Source organism: Marmota monax, unplaced genomic scaffold, assembly GCF_021218885.2.
Source record: "Marmota monax isolate L192 unplaced genomic scaffold, Marmota_monax_Labrador192_F-V1.1 WCK01_AAM20220418_F8-fsc00014, whole genome shotgun sequence".
Taxonomy (NCBI): Eukaryota; Metazoa; Chordata; class Mammalia; order Rodentia; family Sciuridae; genus Marmota; species Marmota monax.
Genome location: NW_026695222.1, coordinates 10,752,356 through 10,774,013, shown reverse-complemented (window position 1 = coordinate 10,774,013; position 21,658 = coordinate 10,752,356). Strand labels below are relative to the sequence as shown.

Genomic DNA, 21,658 nt, shown 5'->3' with positions numbered 1-21,658 from the left:
ACATACCTGAACAAATGGACAGTGATGTGTTTCACACCCCTTGTGCAAGCGGGAAACACTGAAATATATGCACACTGAGAAAGGACTTCACAGGTTTCTGCTTGGGGGTTCAGCTGAGATTTATTGACCCAGAAAGAACTTGCAACTCCCTAAGCCTTATGATCCAGGAAGTTGTTCACCTTTTTTAAAAAATAAATCATAAAAACAAACTATTTGACGTTCTTATCTCACCCCTTCCTCCCAAGCTGGTCTTGCACAAGCGTGATGACCTGCCATTGGGCGATGAGCGTGTCGTAAGTGAACGTTTACAGGCACTACAGGAATGACCTGGTGCCTCGCCCACCTCATTAGAATTCTAATTGGGGTGTGTAGGAGAGGCTTCTATAAATGGTAAGGCAATCCCTGGCACCACATCTCCCCACACTGTCCCTGACATTCTCAGCAGAGCCCCAGAGGAGGCTGAGGAAGGCGAAACATGAGAGGTGAGTGCGTAGCATCTTCTCTGGCAAGCCCTTGCTGGAGGCCGGTGCGGGGCCTGAGCAGCCGACCAGGACAGCTGCCTGCCCGGGCCACTGTTGAAGGCTGGATCTCAGTATTTCAGGGTTTTATTCAGAGGTAGCTCTTTTCAGAGTGGCTGCCGGCTCCCTCTAGCACCTTCTAGGTGTGGGATGTAGTTCTGAGTGATGGGCAGGTGTTCAGTGCAGCTGAAGGTCAATGTCCCCTTAGATAGAGGACTAGCTTTATTGTGTTGGTGTTTCTTTGATACATTTTGTCACCACTACTAAAGTCAAGCCAGAGAGCACTTGCTCGTTGTGTTTTGCACTGTGTGTTTTACCAGCTGTCAGCAGCAGAGGCAAAGAATAGCAAGAAGTCTCAGAGCCCTCAGGGGGTGAGAGAGCAAGAGCAAGGAAGCTTAGTTGTAAAAAGAAAACTCCTTGGCATCGCTGGAATGCTCCTAAGTAAACTATGCATCCGGAAGCACCAGGTCCTTGTCAAAGATTTGATGTGCTGAAATCCAGTAGCAGAAGGTGTACCACAAGATGCTAGGTGTTCCTACCTGGGAAGGGGAGCAAAAGAGAACAAGAAGTGCAGGTTCTTTAACTCTGTAGTTACTGTCGAGGATTTGGGCCCTTTGTTAATCAGAGACCCTGCTAAGCCCCTGATAATTACTGTCTGTCATGGGTGTTCAGCCTTAGACATTGATAGCAGCGATGCCAAACCCAAACAAGGCATGAGTCAAACCCATAAAATACTGTGAATGGCAGTTAGGACCACAAGAAGGTTTACCACAGGAATCACTGAGCCAGATGCAAAAGGTGAATGCTGTCTCCTCTAGGAACCCCCAAGACCAGGTCAGGGTTGTTGAAAAAATGTGCCTTCCCCTGCCTTCCATTTTCTCCTGTGGATACGCAGTATGGCCAGGATGCTACTGAGAGGAGCCCTGAGTCCTTCAGACTTTGTCAAAAGGGGATGGTAGCTGTTACGAAGCTTACCTCTCTCCCCCAGGAAGTGACTGAGCACCTGAAATGGACAGACCTTTGTCAGAGTCACGCAACCAGTTGGTAGCAGAGCCCAACTATGGCCCAGCCACTGTGGGATCTGTTCATTGTGTCCTGTTGCTCGAGCTGAGCTCATACACAAGTGCAAGTGACATGTGGGACACAGGAAAGCAATCCTGATTGTGGTTTCTTATTTGGTCTCTGTTACCAACTGCTCCCTGTCACTTCTGAGCCTTCAGTCTGCAAGATGAAGAGCTTGAAATAGAGGGACTCTGAGGCACCTTGCAGGAGTGATTCTCCATGAAAGGAACTCAAGGGCAGAGAGCCAGTGGCCCCAGTATGTGCCCAGCCCCTGGAGGTATGAACCACATGAGTAACGCGCACATAGTGGTCCAGCTGCTTGACATTGCTAGGGTCTGAGATTCCCGGGCACTGAGCTCCTAGAGCCCAATCAAGTTAACCAGAGACATTCTAAAGTCACAACAGAATAAGGGCAGTGGCTGGTTGGGAAAAAATCAATTTGAATAAGAGGAAGGAAGAGCAGGTGAATGCATCCAGTGCCTTAAATTTGTCACACATGTAGTCCCTAGCTCAGCGCCTAGTCACTCAGCCAGGAAGGGGTTCATGTTTCGTGGGTGAATGGATTTACTTGTGGGAAAGGGAAAAGGACTATGCCAGGTGCAGAGGGGATCAGGAGATGAAGGGCATGCAGGGCCTGCCCTTGATGAGCTTTCAGTCTTGACGACACCAGTTCATTGGTAAGATACATGCAGGGTGCACTGACAAATGCAAACCAAGTGCTGTGGGAACCAAAATGAGGTAGAGATTAATCTTGGCTGGAATGTGGAATATGGACGGCCCTGGAAAGTCAATGGCACTTGGTCATGGACAGTGAGCTGGGCTTGGTCTGGAGTGGTTTGTGAGATTAAGAGCATTCAGGCAGAGGGAACAGGTAAATAAATGTGGACTTATATTTAGGTGGGACCCAGGGGACTATCAGGATGACATGTGTGTTGAGACTCTGCGTCTAGCTCCTGACTTGTTCCTCTTGCCTGGAATAAGAGTGTGTCCAGTTATTCTGCCTGTCGGCAAAGAAGGTCACCTGGACCGTGGATGGGACAATGGTGGCTCAGGAAGAGTCAGCACTATCCTACACACAGCAGCCTCAAGCACCCCTGGAATGAACAGGAGTGCAGACTGTGCACCCAGGTGTTGGGCCCGAGGTGGAGGGGAGCACTGTTCCCTATCCCCAGCGCCTCTCGGGGACTATGGTTCTGTCCTGCTGGGGGCCATGAGCTTTCTTACCAACCACTTTCCTGAACGTGGCACTAGCCTTGGCTTCAGGCATTACCTTCTCTTGGCTCTGTTTCCCCATCTCCCGAGGGTGTGTCACATTCTGGACTCGTGGGTCGGTCACCAAACATCTCCCTGCAGCTGGCGCATCAGGGGCTCCTTGTCCCATGGAAGGCATTCCTGCTGGGGTGCTACCTACTTCTTTCTGTGAATCTTCTGGGATCTTTCTGGACTCTCCTTGCATTCTTGATTCAGTCACCTGGACTCTGCTCACTCTGAAAAGAAGATGACCCCTCTGGGCTCCAGTGAGAACCAGCTACCTCCTCTGTGCCCCAGACTCACCGTCTTGGCTGACATGGACAGCAGCTGCTCCCTGTTCGTTAGAGACATGTCCCCCCTGGCCTGAGGGCCACCCATACTTCGGTTTTTGTTACCATGGGACTGTATTCAGGGGCAGGGAAACCAAGGGTTACAAGGGCAAGTCGAGAGGTGCTCCCTGGATTGACTGTCCCCTATTGGTGGAGTGAGTGGTCTCGGACAGGTTAGATAACTTGTGTGTCTGGGTTTCCTCACCTGTACATTAGGGTTATTGTGCTATCCACTTCCTAGGTGTCCCCTAGGACCTGGAAACTTCTTTCATGAGTCTGTTTTCTCCTTGCTTTGGGATCTTATGAGGTGAAGTTTATTTCCTAATCAAGGATGATTCCCAGGGGATCTCCCCTGTTAGGAACCTCCCTAACACCTGTCCTCCTGTCCCCTCACCAGTCCCCTTAATACACTCCTGGAGCCTTGGGTCCTGGTGTCTGCATGAGCTGCTTGTCCACCTCAAATGATTTCTCCATGCTACCTCCACCTGTGGGGCTGTGTTCTCTGTTGGGGCCGTCGCTGTCCTCCCCAGGGCCACATGTCAGGCTGCGTGTGTGCTGAAGTTAGGAAATTCTTTTCCTACCACTTGGGAGCAGAAAGGGGGAGAGGCCCGTCGTCTTTGGTAGGGGCTGGGTGATGAGCTCCAAAGAAGCCTGCATTCCCCTCTCCTAGATTTATTTGGGAGAAGAGGACAGTGACACCCCCCTCCCTCTCAGAGCAGCTCAGGTAAGATCATGTGAAAAAGTGTCAATAGTATCAATGACACAGAGGCCTAAGTTAGGCAGTGCTCACAGAGCTTTTAAAAATACCAGTGCTCTTCCTACCCCAAAAGTGCTAATTGACTGATCTGGGGTGAGGCGCAGACCAACATGACACTCTCCAAAGGATTCATCTGGGCAGCATGGTCGAGAGATGCTCCCATGGTCTGAGAGATTCTAAACTTATTCAGAGGGGAATGAGGTCCCTGGATGGCAGTTCCAGGGACTGGCCCTAGTTTTTGCCCCCCTAATCACTTGGGTTAGCTGCAGGGTGGCAGCTTAGAGTCATCCAGGCTGAACTGGGGTCCAGGCTCTGCCTGAGCTCGTGATATTGGACAAATGACTTCACCTGACTCAACTTCCAAGTGCCTCATCTATAAAACGGGCATAACCACATCAGAGAGTTTTTCTGACATTAAAAGATGTCATGCAGGTAAAAGGCTTGACATAGTGTCTGGCTCTGAAGAATATTACCATGGCAGCCCACAAAAAGCTCAAACCCTCCTCTACTCCTGTGTGACTTTGCCATTATATGTGCAAAACCAGGGATAGCGGTGGGTCTGTCTTAGATCCCAACAATAACTCTACAAGGTAGGACATTCCGATCTCAAAACTCCTTTCTACACTTGAAGAAAACAAATTAGAGACACTGATACTCTTGCCTGTCTAGGCTACCAGTCCAGGGCTTATCCCTCTTTGTCCCGGAGAGCCTCACACCAGCTCCTTCCTCTGTCCATCAACAGAGCCACTTGTGCTACTCAGGGCTGGAAAGGATGAAGAGGGAGGCCAAGCTAAAACAGCAGAGGCTGGAAAGAGAAAGGGGAAGGGAGGCTGTCATCAGAGCCAGAGGTGGGGCTGGCCAGGAGCTGGAGAGGTAGGTGCCTGTGGCCTGGGGGGCGGGGAAAGCGGCAATCGGAATGACTCACAGCCCTTACATGACTTGGATCTGAGACCCGGCTTCTGGGCCAAGCTCGGCTTATAAACTTCTCTGTGATCTTAGCAGATCTCTTCTGCTTTGGGGTGGGGGCAAGGGGTGGGGGCTCAGTTTCCTGTCCGATAATGTACAAATTTTGGATTCTATCACTCTTTTTCCAAGCTTCCCATTGAAACCCATGAGCGGGTTGTGAAATCAGCTTAGTGGATGGTGACCAGCAATCTTTTATTTTTTTTTTTATTTATTTATTTTTTTTGCAATCTTTTAAAAATATGAAGTAATAGAGAAAGTATCTGAGTGCTTTATACCTAGCTTTATAAGAAGCGCTAACATTGTTTCATGAAACTTGGTGTCTGTTGCTGATTGATGTGTGCGGACACGGTGTAAAATGCGTTTCTTAATGTGGTTTCTAGCTTTTTTTTTTTTTTGAGAGAGAGAGAGAGAGAACCTGATCAATTGCCCTGCTGGTGTCTGGGGTCTAACTTTGGCAGGGGTGATGGGAGAACATGCCAGACTGTGAAAGGGGGTCACTATCAGCTGAATTGACCCTTGTGAGTCCCTGTAGCATGCAGGTAAGGACGCCTTGGTTGCTGGGCATGTGGTTAATTTCACCTCTGCTCCGGGGAGTTTCATACCACAGAGGAGCTGGCAGGTGACCCAATGTGGCATGACAACTACTCCAGGAGGTGGGACCTCCTACCTGCCCAGACTCTACTCAAGACAAAGATATATTTTTATCTGACACACTTCTAGAGTTACAGCTGAGAGGAAATTCTTTAAAAAATCATCTAGCTGAATGGCTTTTGAGCTTGTTAAAAAAATATAGAAACTTGGGTTGGGGATGTGGCTCAACATCTTTATTTTTATTTTTATGTAGTGCTGAGGATTGAACCCAGTGCCCCGCGCATGCCAGGCGAGCCGTTACCGCTTGAGGTGAAATTAACCACATGCCCAGCAACCAAGGCGTCCTTACCTGCATGCTACAGGGACTCACAAGGGTCAATTCAGCTGATAGTGACCCCCTTTCACAGTCTGGCATGTTCTCCCATCACCCCTGCCAAAGTTAGACCCCAGACACCAGCAGGGCAATTGATCAGGTTTCTCTGTGACAGTGAGCCGCCAAATAAGTGTCTTACCAAAAATAAATAAATAAATAAACAGGACAACAGTTTCTTTCTTACATGGTGTAGATGTGGGCAGTTCTGGGCAGGTAAAGGCACTATGGAATCTCCCCTGGCCCAGGCTCTGTCCTGCCTCCAATTCTGCCATCTCTAGGGTCTGAGGTGGCCACTGGAGCCCTGTCCACCCTCCAGAGAGCAGGTGGAAGAAGAGGGAGGAAAACCAGCAAAGGACATTTGCCAACAAATTTTTAAAAGAGCCTTCCTCCACAGGGCACGGTGGCACACACCTGTGATCCCAGTGGCTCAGGAGGCTGAGGCAGGAGGATCACAGGTTGGAAGCCAGCTTCAGCAACTTAGCGAGACTGTAAGCAACGTAGTGAGACCCTGTCTCAAAATAAAAAGTAAAAAAGGCTGGGATGTGGCTCAGGGGTTGAGTGCCCCTGGATTTAATCCCTGGTACTGAAAAATATAGAGCCTTTCGTATGAATGTTTATAGCAGCACTCTTCAGAAGAGTCAAAAGGTAGAAACCATCCAAGTGTCCATCATGTAATGAATGGATAAACAATCTATGATCTATTCATAGAATGGAATATTATTATTCGGCCATCAGAAGAGAATGAAGTACTGATACATCCTATAACATGGATGAGACTGAACAGCAGCATTATGCTAAAGAGCACATGTTATGTGATTAATTTATATGAAATGTCTAGAACAGGCAAATGCATGGGAGAAGAAAGCAGATTTACAGTTGTCAGGGTCTAAAGAAAGGAGGCAATGGGGGAGGGGGGCTGCTAACAGAGGGGGCTCTTTGGGGACCAGATAGTGCATAACATCGTGAATGTGGTGATTTTTTAAGAATTTAGAAGCCACTGGGTTTTACTTTAAATTGATTAAAATGGTGATTTTTTTAATGTTATGGACATTTTACCACAATTTTAAAAGTTAAAAAAAAAAAGATTCTCTGGAATCTATGTTTAAATGTAGAACTGCCTACAAGTCAGGGCCAAACCTTATTCATGTGACCACCCAGGTGCAATGGAGTCAGCGAAATATGGTGCCTGTTGATAAGGGGGATTTTATGACCAGGAAAGGAACAAATAAGTATTGGGAAAGAATTTAGTAATGTTCTCCACAGTAGGACTGCTGGTGGCTCTGATATTCTCAGGGGGAAAAAAAAGTGAGAAATTGCCTGACCCTCGAGTTAGCAGTAACTCAAGGAGGTGACATGATATTGTGGGATGAGCCCTGGAATGGAGATCCAGAGGTGCCCTTTGTGGGAACCTGTATTTTCCTCTGATTTTTTTTTTTTTTTTGCATACTGGGGATCAAACCCAGGGCCTCACACATGCCAGGCAAGTGCTCTACCACTGAGCTACACCCCCAGGAAGAATGCACCTCTCCATTCCCTCCCTCACCTAGGCTGGTGCAGGAAACAGCCCTGAGGTTCAAACATGTTCATGAACTGCAAACTCGAGGAGAAACATAGATGGCAGGTCGCTTCTCCCCCTTTGTCTCTGTGCACGGATGGCAGCATAGGCAAAGTGCTCTGCCAAGGGCGGTGGGGGGAGGGCCAGGACAGGAGCAAATGGGTATTGAGATAGAATTTAGTAGTGTTAGGTGGAATTCAGTACTGTGGATTACCATCCGAATGCAATAATAATATTCCATTCTATGAATAGATCATATTTTGTTTATCCATTCATCCCCAAGTAATCCACAGGGTCAACAGGCCCTTTCCAAGGTCCCAAGAATTTTAGGAGCTGGGGGTGGCAGAAGCATGCATTTCTTATGGTGTCACACCTGGGTTTAGAACCCTGGCTTTGCAACTCCTGCATACAGAACCTCAAATAAGGTGCCTTGTCTCTCTGAGCCTCAGTTTCCAGTTGCTGAGAGTTCCTCGATGACACATTGCAGCCCGTTGACAAATGTCTTCCTCCTCTGTCCTCTCCAGCTCAGAGGAGACTGTGATCCCACGATACCCTCGTGGAGAGCAGACCTCCTCCTCCTTGCTGGGGCTTTCACTTGGTGTAGGAAAGGAGGCGATGGTGAACGTGGGCTCGGGAGGCAGACTCCTGTGACTGTGTACTATAGTCCTCCACGCTGGAGCAGGGTGACCATGACACGGCCTTCTCTACACCTTGGCTTCCTCATCTGTAAAACAGAGTATTACGCATGCCCAACTCACAGGGTTTATGGGCTGATGCATGTAAGGACTGGAGTAATGACAGGCACATGGATGCCCAGTAAACTTCAGCTAGTACTGTGATCGTGGCCACCACAATCACCCTGGCTCTGACCCGGTGGGTCATGCAAAGTGCACCCGGCTCCTCGCCGCCCGTGTCCCTGGTGGGAGGAATGGTGTTTCTGCGGCCGAGGCCCCTGGAGCTCAGTCTTGTCTTGGTCATTCTCCAAGAGGACCAGTCACTGGTCTCTAGGATGAACGAGATGGGCCTTTGCTGCTGACACAGACGCAGCAAAGACAACCCGAGCTTTCCTAGAGCTGTCACAGGTGTGGACCTGTCTGCGGGGAGGGCAGGTGCCAGGTGGAGCTGCAGAGTCCCTCCCTTCTTTCCTTCCCCTGTGCTTGGCAGAGAGCCATCTGGGGACACACTTTCTGTGCCCAAAGAACTCACGGTCTAGAAGAGCGAGTTTGACCTGGAGAAGGGCGTGCTTCTTTCTCTAAGGTTGAGAAAGGAGGTGAAGAATCTGGAAGTGGCGTAGGGGGCTCAGGTGGTCTGAAACCAATTGTTCCATGGAGCCTTCTTTTTTCTAAAGTAACTCCACGAATAAAGCTCTACCAGATCTCCACTGACCGGGACCAACAGAGAGCAGTGAGCAAGGCCAGTAGGAGGCAGAGGTTAAAAAAGCTGGGGACCCAGCAGCCTGGTTGTCTATGAACCGTGGAAAGCTCAGTGTCAGCTCACTCTGAGCCTCTGCATGGCCATCTCACCTGCTACTGATGGCCAGGAACATTCACCTTTTCTTCCTCCTTCCCTCTTCTCCCCGCTGGCCTCCCTTCCCTCCGCCCTTCACTCAGTCAGTTCTTGTGGTTTGCTTGTCTCTGTTTCCTTAAATAACCCTGCCCTGGCCCCCTGCTTGCTCCTGTCTCCCTCCCTCCCTCCTCGGTGCAGGGCCTCTGTTCTAGGCAGCTCACTCATCTACGCCTGCGGGCCTCTCTCCCCATCCTCGGGAAAGCACACTGCTTTAATGACACCTGACAAAATTATCTTCTTTCAAGTCCCGGCATGTTCTTCCTTCTTTTTAATTTGAATTTATTTTTAATAGATAAATAAAGACTGTGTATATATATTTTTGGGACACATACGGTGTTTCAAGGCATGCATGCATATATTGTATGATGTTTAAATCAGGTTCGACATGTCTATCTCACCATTTACCATTTTAGGGTTGTTCCTCACCATTTGCCATTTTAGGGTTGTTCGTCTTTCTTAGAGCTCTCTAATTATAGCTTAGTACTCATTGATCAATCTGTCCTCATACCTCCCTTCCCTTTTTTGTCCCCAATGAGATCAACCTTTTGCATATGAATGAGACCATGTGGTACTTGTCTTTCTGTACCTGGCTTACATCACCGTACAAATGATCTCTAGTTCCATCCATTTTGTCAAAGGACAGGATTTCCGCCTTTTTTTGTGGCTGAATAGTATTCCATTGTGTGTATGTACCACATTTTATTTACCTGCTCATCCCCAGATGGACACATAGGTTGACTCCAATTCTTGGCTATTGTGCTTAAGTGCCCAATAAACATAGGCGGGCAGAGGTCTGTTTGACATACTGATTTCATTTCCCTTGAATATTTACACAAAACAAAAGTAGGATTGCTGGATCATAGGATAGTTCTAATTTTAATTTTTGGAGGACCTTCCATATGGTTTTCCAGGCTGGCTGAACTAGTATACATTCCCACCAGCAGTATGCAAGCCTTTCCCTCTTCTCTTACCTCCTGGCCAGCCCAGCCTTGTCTTTTGTCTTTTTTACAATAGCTATTGTTTCTAGAGTGAGGTGTGGCTTCCTGTGGTTTTGATTTGCATTTGCCTGGTGATTAGTGATGCTGGGCATTTTTTCATAGACCTGTTGGGCATTTATATGTCTTCTTTCAAGATCCAGTTTTTCACCAGGCACAGTGGGCAGGAGGTTCACCAGTTCAAGGCCAGCCTCAGATACTCAGTCCTAAACAATTTAGTGAGACCTTGTCTCAAAAGATTAAAAAAAAAAAAAAAAGAGCTGGAGATGTAGCTCTATGGTCAAGTTCCCCTGGATTCAATCCCCAGTTCCTAAAAACAAAACAAAACAAAAAAATTCAGCATTTTCAATGAAGCTTTTTCTGATCCCTATAACTGTGATTGTCTGCTGCCTGCGTGTCTGATGCACCCTCCCTATGGGCAGGGGACAGAATTCCCCTGACTCCATCATCCTTTGTCACTCATGCCTATCTTACCCGCTACAGATGATCTTAAAACTCCATCTCACCCGTTTTTCCACTCCAACATAGGGTCTAACAGAGTGTGGTACAAAGAAATAGGTGTTTTATATCTGTCTAATGAATGGGTGCCCTGCATTTCACCTTCCTTTATGGACCAAACTTTGAGTGGTAGTTACCAGGGTGTTTTATGACGTTAGTTTTTTTTCTTTGTTTACTTAGTTTTTCATTCATTTATCTATCCAGTTATCCTACCCCAGTCAAGCAATGTGCGAGGCACCAGGATTTACAGATCAGGAAGGCATATTCTGATGGTGAGAGAGACACAAATTTAAGAATCCAATCTGACTGAGATGTGCGTCTCCCTCCCAGCACGGTTGTGGACTTGTCATGAAGACAGAACTGTTCGGGTTGCGGAGGAATGAGTGACATAACATCTCACTCATCACTCCAGGGAATGAGCTGTTCTACAGGTTTCCATGAGCCAAACTCCTCATACGTCATGGGGTCTGTCATGAGCCCCATACAGTGTGGCTCTGTCACTTCTATAATCACATGAGCAGGACTGGAGTGGGGTGGATTTGGAGATGGGTGTCCTTGGGGTCTCATCTGGGAATTTCACTGGCCTTTGATCCAGTCCTCTAAGTAGCTTTTGCCGGTGAGTTTTTGCAAGTTTCCTCGGAGGCTGGAATTTCCCAATCTCCAGGTCTAGAAATGTTGCTGAGGGTCATGGTTAGCAACATCCTAAGCCCAAGCCACCTCCCAGTAAATGTTTGGCCCTTGGTGACTGGGGAGATGCAAGGACACAAGAAAGCAATCCATGCCCCTAGAGTGGAGACATGCGTCCTCCTCCCAGTTGGAACTTCATCCACTAAGCAATGAGACATGCTAATACATAGGACAGAGTTGCTCTGGGGACACAGGTCTTCTGAATGGCTGGTGAAGTGTCCCTGAGTGTTTGGCCTATTCCTTGAAGTCTGAGTGACAGGTCACCAGATACAGATGAAAGACCCTCTCAGCAGTGGGAACAGTATGTGGAGAAGTGGCTCGGCTCTTTACAAGATCGGGGCCTTTCTATAATCTTGGATCATGTGAATTGGAATACCTGGGCCTAGAAAGGTCAAATTGGAATAGGCAGTGAGATTTTTACTAGGCAGGACCAAAGTCTTTTTGACTCCCAATGTGATTCCTTCCAGAAGTTTGGCTCTGCCCTGACTAGCCTCACCCCATCGCTGCTTTTTGGTGTCTTATACTCTTCTCCACTCCACCACCCTTGACTCCCAAGAGTTCAGGTTGTCCTTCTCTGTCTCACAGCTCTGAGACTCCAGAGTGTCAACTGGCAAAAGTCTGCCAACCGGGATGCACATCACACGGAAAAATTCTCCAGCCAAGAACTCATCCTGCGCAGAGGCCAGCCCTTTGAGATCGCAATAGCCTGGAACCGAAATATTGCCCCTGAAGAACATCTAGATTTTGTGGTCTCCACAGGTACCTGCTCACCTCCCCACCACATCCACAGACACCTGAGTAGATTTTGGGACTGCCCATCCCAAGGACGATGGCCACCACACTGGGATTTTCTTTTGGACTCTGGCCCAGCTCTGCCATCCGTTCAGTGTAACCTTGGGCAAGTGGCTGCCCATCTTTGAGCCCAAGAGTTATCACCGTCAGATGATACTTCCAAGATGATAATAGGAACTCCTTTGGATGAATCCCCCCGAAGGACTTTGCGATTGTACTGGAACCTGACATGTCCCCATGGTCTGACCCAGCGTCTTGGGTTTCCTTCATCTTCTGTCTTCTTTGACAGGGCCTTCGTCCTCAGAGTCAGCCAAGACAAAGGCTACATTTCCAATCAGCACTGGGAGCGCTGGAGGAGGCTGGAAAGCTCAGCTCAAGAGCAAGGAGGGCAATTTGCTGACGGTCATCATCTCCAGTCCCGTCTCTGCACCCATAGGGTGGTACACAATGAACACTCAGGTCACCTCCTCCTCCTCGGAAGGGATGTATACCGCGAGCCTTGGAGTATTCGTACTGCTCTTTAACCCCTGGATGCAAGGTAAGCCCGGATCCAAGCTGTGAACATGGAAAGGAGCTGAGGGAATGCCCTTTTGCAGGCTCAGGTTTCACTGGGGCAAGTTTGTGGGCTGTGGGAAAGAACAGAGACGCTAGAGGTCAAAAGCTCTGCCACTTACCCAGCTTTGTGACTTTGAACGGTCAACGCTGTCTCTCTGATCCTCAAATCCTTCCCCATCAAGTGAACATCCTGCTATTTCCTCTGGGGATCTGGAATTTTTATCCTGCATAAGCATGGTTCATTATAATTATGACTCCAATACAGTTCTGAAGCTTGGCGATAGCTTTCTGCCTGAAGGAGGAAGTGTGTCATCCCTGGGTGACATTCTCATTTCCAGACCCTCAGGTCAGCCCAGCTACTCTTTCCAGCCCAGAGTACCACAAAGAAGGTTGGAAGCATTAATAACCCAAGACCTCATTCTCTAGGCGCAGGTGGGGGAAGGCTGATCGCTTGGATCCTCTGTGGGATTCTAGTCCCTGGTATCTGCTTTCTGTGTCAAACAGGGGATGATGTCTTTATGAGTAACGAAGCCGAGAGACGAGAGTTTGTTGAGGAAGATTCCGGCGCCATCTTCGTAGGAAGCACAAATCGAATTAATATGGTTGGCTGGAATTTTGGACAGGTAACAGTGAAGACTAAGGAAAACGTCCCAATTAAGCAAGCTCAGTGGCTTGTCTCACAGATCAGCCCCGTATCTGTCCATTTGCCTGCCCTTATTCATTCATTCAGAAGATATTTATTGATCACCTATTATGCTCCATACCCTGAGCTGCTCACTGAGGATACACGAGATGGAGAAGATCTGCTGCTTAAAGGAGTCACAAGCTAGTGGGCTTGACAGACACACATAACTCGATTAGTACAATAACATAAGGCCCCAGAAAGACCGTCAGGACAGTAATATAGCTTCTGTTACTCATTCAGTGTAAAAGGCCAAAGGACCTAGTTTGAGGCAATTACTTAACATAAGCCTCATATTGTGACAATGGCTTCAGGTGTATTTTTAGTAACATATTTTCTCTTTATAAAACTGGTTTCCCAGGAGTCTACATAATATAGTCCAGGTCACAGTCATAGCTATAAGAAAACTTTGAGAAGACCTTGGCCTGATCATTCACTCGATAGATAGAGCAGCCGGGGCCGCACAGGCTGAGCAACAGACTCCCAACTCCACGGCAGCAAAGCAATGGGGGAGTAGGGACAGGGTCTTGGGTACAGCAGTTTGCAGGGCTAATGACTGGGCACGGCCACTGTTCCTCAGAGGCTCTCCGTTCAGAAGGTCACAGAGTGGAACGTCCCATTGAAATCCTGTGGCCTCAACATAGAGGCTCGCGTTCCCTTAGTTAGCCAGTACCACTTGTCATTTCTTTCGTGGTAATATATAGTCCCATTCTGAATAGTATGAAGAAGACATTCTGAAAATCAGCCTCGCCGTGTTGGATAAGAGTCTGAACTTCCGACGTGACGCTGCTACTGATGTGGCCCGAAGAAATGACCCTAAATATATTACCCGGGTGCTGAGTGCCATGGTGAGTAACAGTAGAAAGGTAATTACTGGTGGTTACCTCCATAGAGAGGCCTTTCTCAGATGAGGTGTTACCTGCAGCTAAGCCAAGGAACCTGCCGAAATCCAGCCAGATTCAGCCACCTGCCTACATCATAGACAAATGGTAAAAAAAGAAAAGAAGCCCAATGCAGAGGCGCACACCTGTCAACCCAGGGCTCTGGAGGCTGAAGCAGGAGGATACCAAGTTCAGAGCCAGCCTCAACAACTTAGCAAGGCCCTAAGCAACTTAATGAGACCCTGTCTCAAAATTAAATACAAACCAAAGGGCTGGGGATGAGATTCAGTGGTTAAGTACCCCTGGCTCGGAGCACAGGTCAGTTTCTTGTTCTCAGCACAAGGAAGTGCGGGTGCTGTCTGTTCCAAAGGGCACTTCTCCTTTGGGCATCTTCCAGGGATGGGTCAGGAAGGAGAGGGGATGCAAAGATAGCCTCTGCTCTATCGTGGGGCCTCTGAGAAGAGAGGCACATTACATCTGCTAGGGAGCCTGAGGCTTTAAGCTCCTTTGCCATATCCAGCTCCTCCACAGAAGAAAGCTCTAGACTGTTGGGACACCCATTCATTATCTAGATGGGGAAAGATGCTCAAGGAGCTAGTGTGTGTTGCTCACAGTGCATCAACTGTGAGTCAGACCACAGGAAGGCCTTGAGCTGCCCACCCAGGCTCTCTTTCCACTCACTTCGACCTTGGCATGAGAGATTTGCCACACATGAGCATGCACACACACACACACGCACACACACGCACACACAGAGACACACGCACACACAGCTAAATCCTGGAGGAATCTGTGGCTCTGCACTCAGTGTATAGAGAATGCCTCCATTAAAAAATGACCAGACAAGGGTTGGGGTTGTGGCTCAGCAGTAGAGCGCTTGCCTAGCACGTGCAAGGCCCTGGTTCAATCCTCAGCACCACGTAAAAAGATAAATAAATAAAATAGATTGTGTCCAACTACAACTAAAAAATAAATATTAAAAAAAATGACCAGACAGTGTCCCAGTAAATCCCATTATCATATGTAATCATAATGCATCAACCACAAATTTTTTTTTAATTCAAGTAAACAAGAGGATCAACCAGCTTACAAGTTAAAAAATAAAAGTCAAAGAAAGTTCTTTCATTTTAACTTTCTTGAACTAAACAATTACCTAGAAGTATCTCAAACTGCTTTTTTATTTTGGTTCATGATTTAGGGTTGTCTTGGTCTTTTTACTTTTGAGATGCATTATTATTATTATTATTATTATTTTATTTCCAAACAAACTAGTAACTTGGTTAGAAATTCCAACAACTTCCAGTTGCAGGATACATATGCAGGGTTAATTGGAGAGGGCTATTTGAGAGTTGAGTCTGAAACCAAGCCTTGCAGGAAAGGAATGGAATAGGCTCCAAGAACCTGGGGGCCCTGGGATCAGTGAGGGCCAAGGCAGTCAAAAAATGGTACAAAGAGGAAGCAAGTTCAGGGCTTCTCAGGGAGCTGAGCTCTTCCACCAGGAGCGAGAGGGTGCGGCCAGCCGGCCCTACAGCTGCTGACTCACTAAGCCAAGGGCCAAACCACTTTATCTCAGAGCCAATTTCCTCAGCTGCACCTCCCTGATGCTCTCTCCAGACCTCCCCATTGGGCTGGGCCAGGAGCTAATTATGGCCTGTGAAAGGGCTTTGAACACTCAGCTTTCGGCCAGAGGTGACCCTGCTGATTACCACACTGGTGGCTGCACACTTGTGACGTAGGAGAGGGAGAAAGGCTGCACATGTTCCATCTCACAGGAGGGCCCTATGGCCTGGTCCTACAATTATAGTCCAGACCCTCTCCTGGAAGGGGTGTGGAGCTCACCCCTGGACTGAGAGCCAGGAAATGTTGGGCCCAGCCTGTCCTGGGCCAGCATCTGTCTGTTTCCAGAATATCCATTCCCATAGGCGTTTCCACTAGGGATGTTCCAAAGAGAGGGAGTGGAACCCACAGGCTGGAGAAGCCATTGGAGGTCCTGGTCCAGCCTCTTGTACAGTGGGGATAAATGATACGGGTTGCTAGAAGGAAGGCAGCTTAGAAAACATTTCTTCTCACTTTCTCTGCATTGAAGACATAAGGCCCAGGGAGGTGAGTGACCTGCACAGGATCCCCAAGCTGACCTGTGGCAAAGCAGTGCTTATAACCTAGGTTTCTCCTCTCTTTCTGGTGTGTGTGTGTGTGTGTGTGTGCGCACACACACACACACACACACACAGAGGCACGTGGGTGCATGCACTCACCCACGCTAAGCGTCAACCCAGGCCCTCATGCTATACAAGCATTCTACTACTGAGCACCATCCCTGGCCCTCTTTTAACTTTTTATTATGGAAAAGTTCAGATTTACACAAAACTAAGGATAATAAGTTCCTATGTACCTATCACCAGGTTCAGCAGTTGTCTACCCACTCAAGACTGATCTCGTGTCACGTCTGACCCCCCTCCTCCACAGATCATTTGGTAAATCCCAGACAGGACATTGTTGATATCATTTCACCCATAAGTAATTCAGGTCCTTACTTGGTGCTCTTTTATTTTCCTTTCTTTATCTGAATGGTGCTGGGCTAGAACCTAGGACCTCGTGCATGCTAGGCAAGCCACCTGTCACTGAACTGCACCCCAAGCTCTAGTGCTCTTCTTGTTCTGCAAAACGATTGTGTTCCTTAGTAGAAACATGCTCTAAGTCAAATGCATGAATGAATGAATAAATTGATGGATGAAAAAATGGACAAATGAATGAATAAAAAACAATATTCCCTTTTTATTCTTTCCAAGAAGTTAGATCTTAAAAGTCTTAAAATGGTCTTTGTAGAATACGAATTTCAAGTCATGGACCCCCAAGCTGACAGACAGCAGTGATAGCTAGCTCATGAGTTCTTTTTTGCAAGAAGTCCTCTGCAAGCTGTGTTTCTGGCCCTGCTGGGCCCCTGGCAGGCTGTGGAGTCTCTGTTTTCAACTGCAGTGCAGGATTGATGTGGGGATCAAGGGCAATCCAACATGGCCCATTAAGCAGAGCACCTCTGAACCGATAAACCACATAGGACTCCTAAGGGGTTATTGTTAGAATTATCATCCCCAAAATGAAAGACATAAACGTTCCCTCAGGGTCCCTGGTTTTCTTTCTCATCTCCCTACCTGGTCCTCTGAATTCTGCAAGTCACTCTCCTAGGACAAGTATGGTGTGGATTCATTTGTGGGGATTTTCTGTCCAGATCAATGGCAACGATGACTACGGTGTGCTTCTTGGGAATTGGAGCGGCAATTACGCTGGTGGCCGGGATCCAAGGAACTGGAACGGCAGCGTGGAGATCCTCAAGACATGGGAAACTTCTGGCTTCAGGCCAGTCCAATTTGGCCAATGCTGGGTGTTTGCTGGGGTCCTCAACACAGGTACGTTGATTGTGATGTGCCTTTGCTGGACCAGGGGGTAGTCATGGGGTGTGCCAAGGTACCCCTTCCACAAGCCAAGTCCTCATGCCAACCCTGATTTGCAGTGATGCGATGCTTGGGGATTCCCGCCCGCGTGGTCACCAACTTCAACTCGGCTCATGACACAGACAAAAACCTCACCGTGGATGTGTACTATGACCCCATGGGAAACCCCCTGCAGAAAGGCAGTGATAGTGTATGGTGAGTATCTGACCCTGCCATGTGACCGTAAACACCAAGTTTCTTGCCCTCACCTTCCCCTGGAACCCAGATCCATCTGGAGTTGGAGGGAAAAACGTGCCTAGTCTTAGCTTCCTCTACAAAAGGAGATGGTTGGTGGAACAAGATGCCTGGTGTTCTGGGGGAAGGTTCTCTATTTGCAACCTTTCTCGATCAGTGAACACCATTTTCTTTCTGATGGTATCACTATTGGGGCAAGGTTTAAGATGGAGATGCTGCTAGTGCCGATTGCAGAACCCAAACCTCTCTTCTCAGTGCTTTACAAGATCTCTATTGTTCTGCCCTCAGATGAAGGGCCTCATACCAATGACAGGTACGATCATGATCTCCATGAAACTGCCCTGAGTTTATAGGATCCATTGGAGCTGATACTACTTTTTGAAGCTATTGACTTTCCAGTGGGAAATATAAATTTATCTCATTTCAGATAACCCATATAACCAAAGGGTTTTCTTAAAGACAGTAAGAAAACTGACCCATTTTAACCTATATATACATATTACATGTCTTGGTTGACAGAATGAAAGTTTGTTTTGCATTTCAGATGAAATTTTGTGTTTAGATTCATAATCATGATTCTGCCATGTGCACACGTTATGCATCTCTTTATATAATAGATGCCAACATAAAACTTATAGACATAAGTTTTATATAAATATATAGAGCAGTATATGTACACAAAAAAATGTACTATCACAACTATTTAAGGTTTTAATAAATGCCAAGTTATTACCAGATAGATGGTAATTGAAAATGTTGCCTATGCCTATGTATATATATATATATATATATATATATATATATACACACACACACACACACACACATAGATATTTACATGTCTCTTTAAAAAGTCTCACACATGTATGTCAACCATGTATTATTTTAATGAATTTGAAAGCACACACATAATTGCTCACATGCATCTACACGCCTGGGTAACCTCATCACAGATGCCATCTTATTTCCAGATGTTAAACTTTAAGATGATCTATATAAAATATTCTTTTACTTATTATTCCCAGAATGAGAAGGTCAAACTGTTCTGAAATGTAACTAGTGGAGTAAAGCAAAAGGACAAGTAGAAACCGGTGGGGAGAGCTGTTAACACAAACATCAGCCTCGTGCAACTGGCCTAGTATTAGCATCCCCTCCCCTCTTCAGGTTTCATGGGTCAGAGAAAGCTTAGTTTTGGATTTTCTTTCTCGATCAGTGAACACCACTTTCTTTCTGATGGTATCACTACTGGGGAAAGTTTTTTGGTGGTGTTGATGTTTTCTGGCTTCCTGTAAATGAGTGTCTTTCCTTCTCCCTGGGTTTTTCTTCCGTCATTGTGTCTGAAATCCCATTGCAACCAGGTCTGATCATCCAGACGATGCCATTCCTAGTCTTAGCTTCTTCTACAAAAGCAGATGGTTGGTGGAACAAGATGCCTGGTCTTCTGGGGGAAGGTTCTCTAGTTGAGATCTTTCTGTGAAGATCCTATACACTAGGAGCTGCAGGGACTCCTGAATGTTTAAGACTGGCTCTCTCTGCTCAAAGCATTTATGGTGCAATTAGGAGACGGGGTAGGAAGCCCTTACTAGAGGTGACTTAGCAACCGGCATAGTGTGTGACATGCCTGGTGAGTGATTCAGACAGTAAGCCCTGTGGGAACCTGGAGAGGGAATCTTCAAGAAAGGCTTCCAGAGAGCAGGAAGGTGGAGCTTTTAAGCTGAATTTGGAATTAGAACTCTCATTCAGATATAATCCCTTTTGGGACAAGTAGAGGTGGATGAAGACATACCTGGGTGGCTCACTGTCATTTCTGTTGGGAGGGTTCCAGGTCTAGGAGCTCTGACTGTTCCTGAGGGTCCTCCTCCTTCCTCTCGCACCTCCTTTTCCGATCCCTTCTCTGCAGTGGAGCTGGTGGCCATGCCCCCACCCCAGCCCCTGCCAGCTGTGGGAGGGGGAAGCAGCCTACGAAGGTGTGAAGACAGGGAGTCCTGAGCCCTTGTTCCAGTCCTACTACCCGCTTGCTGTGGGCGGTTCCCGAGTTCCTCCCGTCAGTGAACTCAACTGTCATTTAAGTCTCTTGCAAACTTCACTACTTTCACTCTCTGTAGCTCCAGCCCACCTCACTTTTGCTATGAGGGCTACCCCTCCCCAAGCAGCCATGCTACCCTTTCTACATTAAATCCATCCAGAGGAGAGCTGAAGCAAGAGTCATTTCTGTCTGAAGTGAAATTACTAACCTATTATTATGAGAACAGCCTGGGTTTGGATAGAAAACCCTTTGGTCTGAATCTTTGTGAGCTATAAATGTTGGAGGCTTTTAGAACCTTGTCCAGTAACAGAATGTGAGGGTCATGAGGCTAAGCATCACAAAATGCTTAGTAATGATAACAGTGTAGCCGGTGGCTTGCTGAGCCATGGCTGTGTGCCAGGTCTGTGCTTACATTCATCTTCACAAATGACAAGGAGTGCCCTATTATTGTCATCCCCATCTTATAGTTGAGGGAACTGAGGCACAGAGGTTGAAGAATTTACCCAATGTCACATATCCAGAAAGTGGTGGAGATGGGATTTGAACTCTGGCAGATTTATAAACTATAGAACCAGGCATAGTGACACACGCTTATAATCCCAACAACTTGAGAGACTGAGGCAGGAAGATCGCAAGATTGAGGCCAGTCTCAGCAACTTAGCAAGACCCTAAACAATTTAGCAAGATCCCGTCACAAATTTTTTAAAATATTTTTTAAAGGGCTGGGGATGTGGCTTAGTGGTTAAGTGCCCCTGAGTTCAATCCCTACTACAAAAAAAAAAAAATACCAACAATGACAGAGTGTTGTTACTATTCCTAACTGATGTTTGAGAGATCTGACAGCTCTCACCTTGAAATTTTTCCAAAAGAATTTGGCTGGTCGCCAATGAGAGCTCTGGTTATGTTGGGTGCTACGCAACTCATTCCAGAGAAGCTAGGCTGGTCTTTTGTTTGTTTTCTGGTTTGGGGTTTTTTTGTTTGTTTTTGTTTGTTTTCTCACGCAGCAAAAACTACTTATTTGTGAGACTAAATGTGTCCCAGAGTCTCCATGAAGAAAAATGACTCTCCCAAAATCACACTGTGAATTAGTGAGCAAACTAGAGGTAGAAAACAGGTATCCTTAAAGAGGACTCTACCAAGCCAAAGAACATTAGCACTGGAAGAGTCCTGAGAGGGATCTGCTCATTTTAAAGATGAGAAAACAAAGGCACAGAGAGAAACATGGTCAACTCTGTGTGTCTGTGGGTGTCACATCCACAGATCCAACCAACTGTGAGTCCAAAATGTAGTTATGCCTGTGATGATTGCATCTGTACTGACTGAATACATACGGACTTTGCTGTCATTACTCCCTAAACAATACAGTGTAACAACTATTTCCATAGCATTTGCATTGCATTAGGTATTAGAAGTCATCTAGGGATGATTGAAAGCATAGGGAGCATGTGCAAACACCACACCATTCTACACACGGGATTTGAGGTTGCACATTTTGGTATCTGCAGGGGGTCCTTTTCTACACCTCAATCCCCACTCCCCAACCCCATAAAAGGAAAGGCTAGATCAGGAATCCTCTGCTATTTCTTCCAGGTCTTTTTAAAAATCACATTCACAGCATCCAGTGGGGAACATATTTTTCTAAGCCCTTCTGCTCATGCCAATTTATTCAGAGTCAGGACAGTTTAGGGAGAGCTTAGTTAAGGATGCTTTTCTGATCCAGTTCCCTGTCGGGCCACTGTGAAGGAGGTCTCTGGAGCCCACTTAGTCACTCAGCAGCCACCAAATGATTCAGAACAGCTCGGCCAAGGTTAGCTTGATGTTTCTGGCTTGTTTCCTTAATTTGTTAGACTCCATCTCCCAATTTCTGTAGTCACAGACCTGACTGTACTTG

The 21,658-nt window shown here is 47.0% G+C and overlaps 1 protein-coding gene across 1 annotated transcript in view; it reads left to right on the top strand.

Annotated features, from left to right (window-relative positions):
• Positions 1–370: 370 nt before the first annotated feature.
• The window catches only part of Tgm3 (transglutaminase 3), a 39,354-nt gene continuing 18,066 nt past the window's right edge, over positions 371–21,658 (top strand). Inside the window, exons 1-7 of the mRNA XM_058575534.1 lie at positions 371–482; positions 11,734–11,907; positions 12,230–12,478; positions 13,000–13,118; positions 13,897–14,025; positions 17,285–17,462; positions 17,567–17,702. Of these exons, the coding sequence (XP_058431517.1) occupies positions 476–482; positions 11,734–11,907; positions 12,230–12,478; positions 13,000–13,118; positions 13,897–14,025; positions 17,285–17,462; positions 17,567–17,702 (992 nt within the window). The 5' untranslated portion in view covers positions 371–475. The remainder of the gene's footprint in view (positions 483–11,733; positions 11,908–12,229; positions 12,479–12,999; positions 13,119–13,896; positions 14,026–17,284; positions 17,463–17,566; positions 17,703–21,658) is intronic.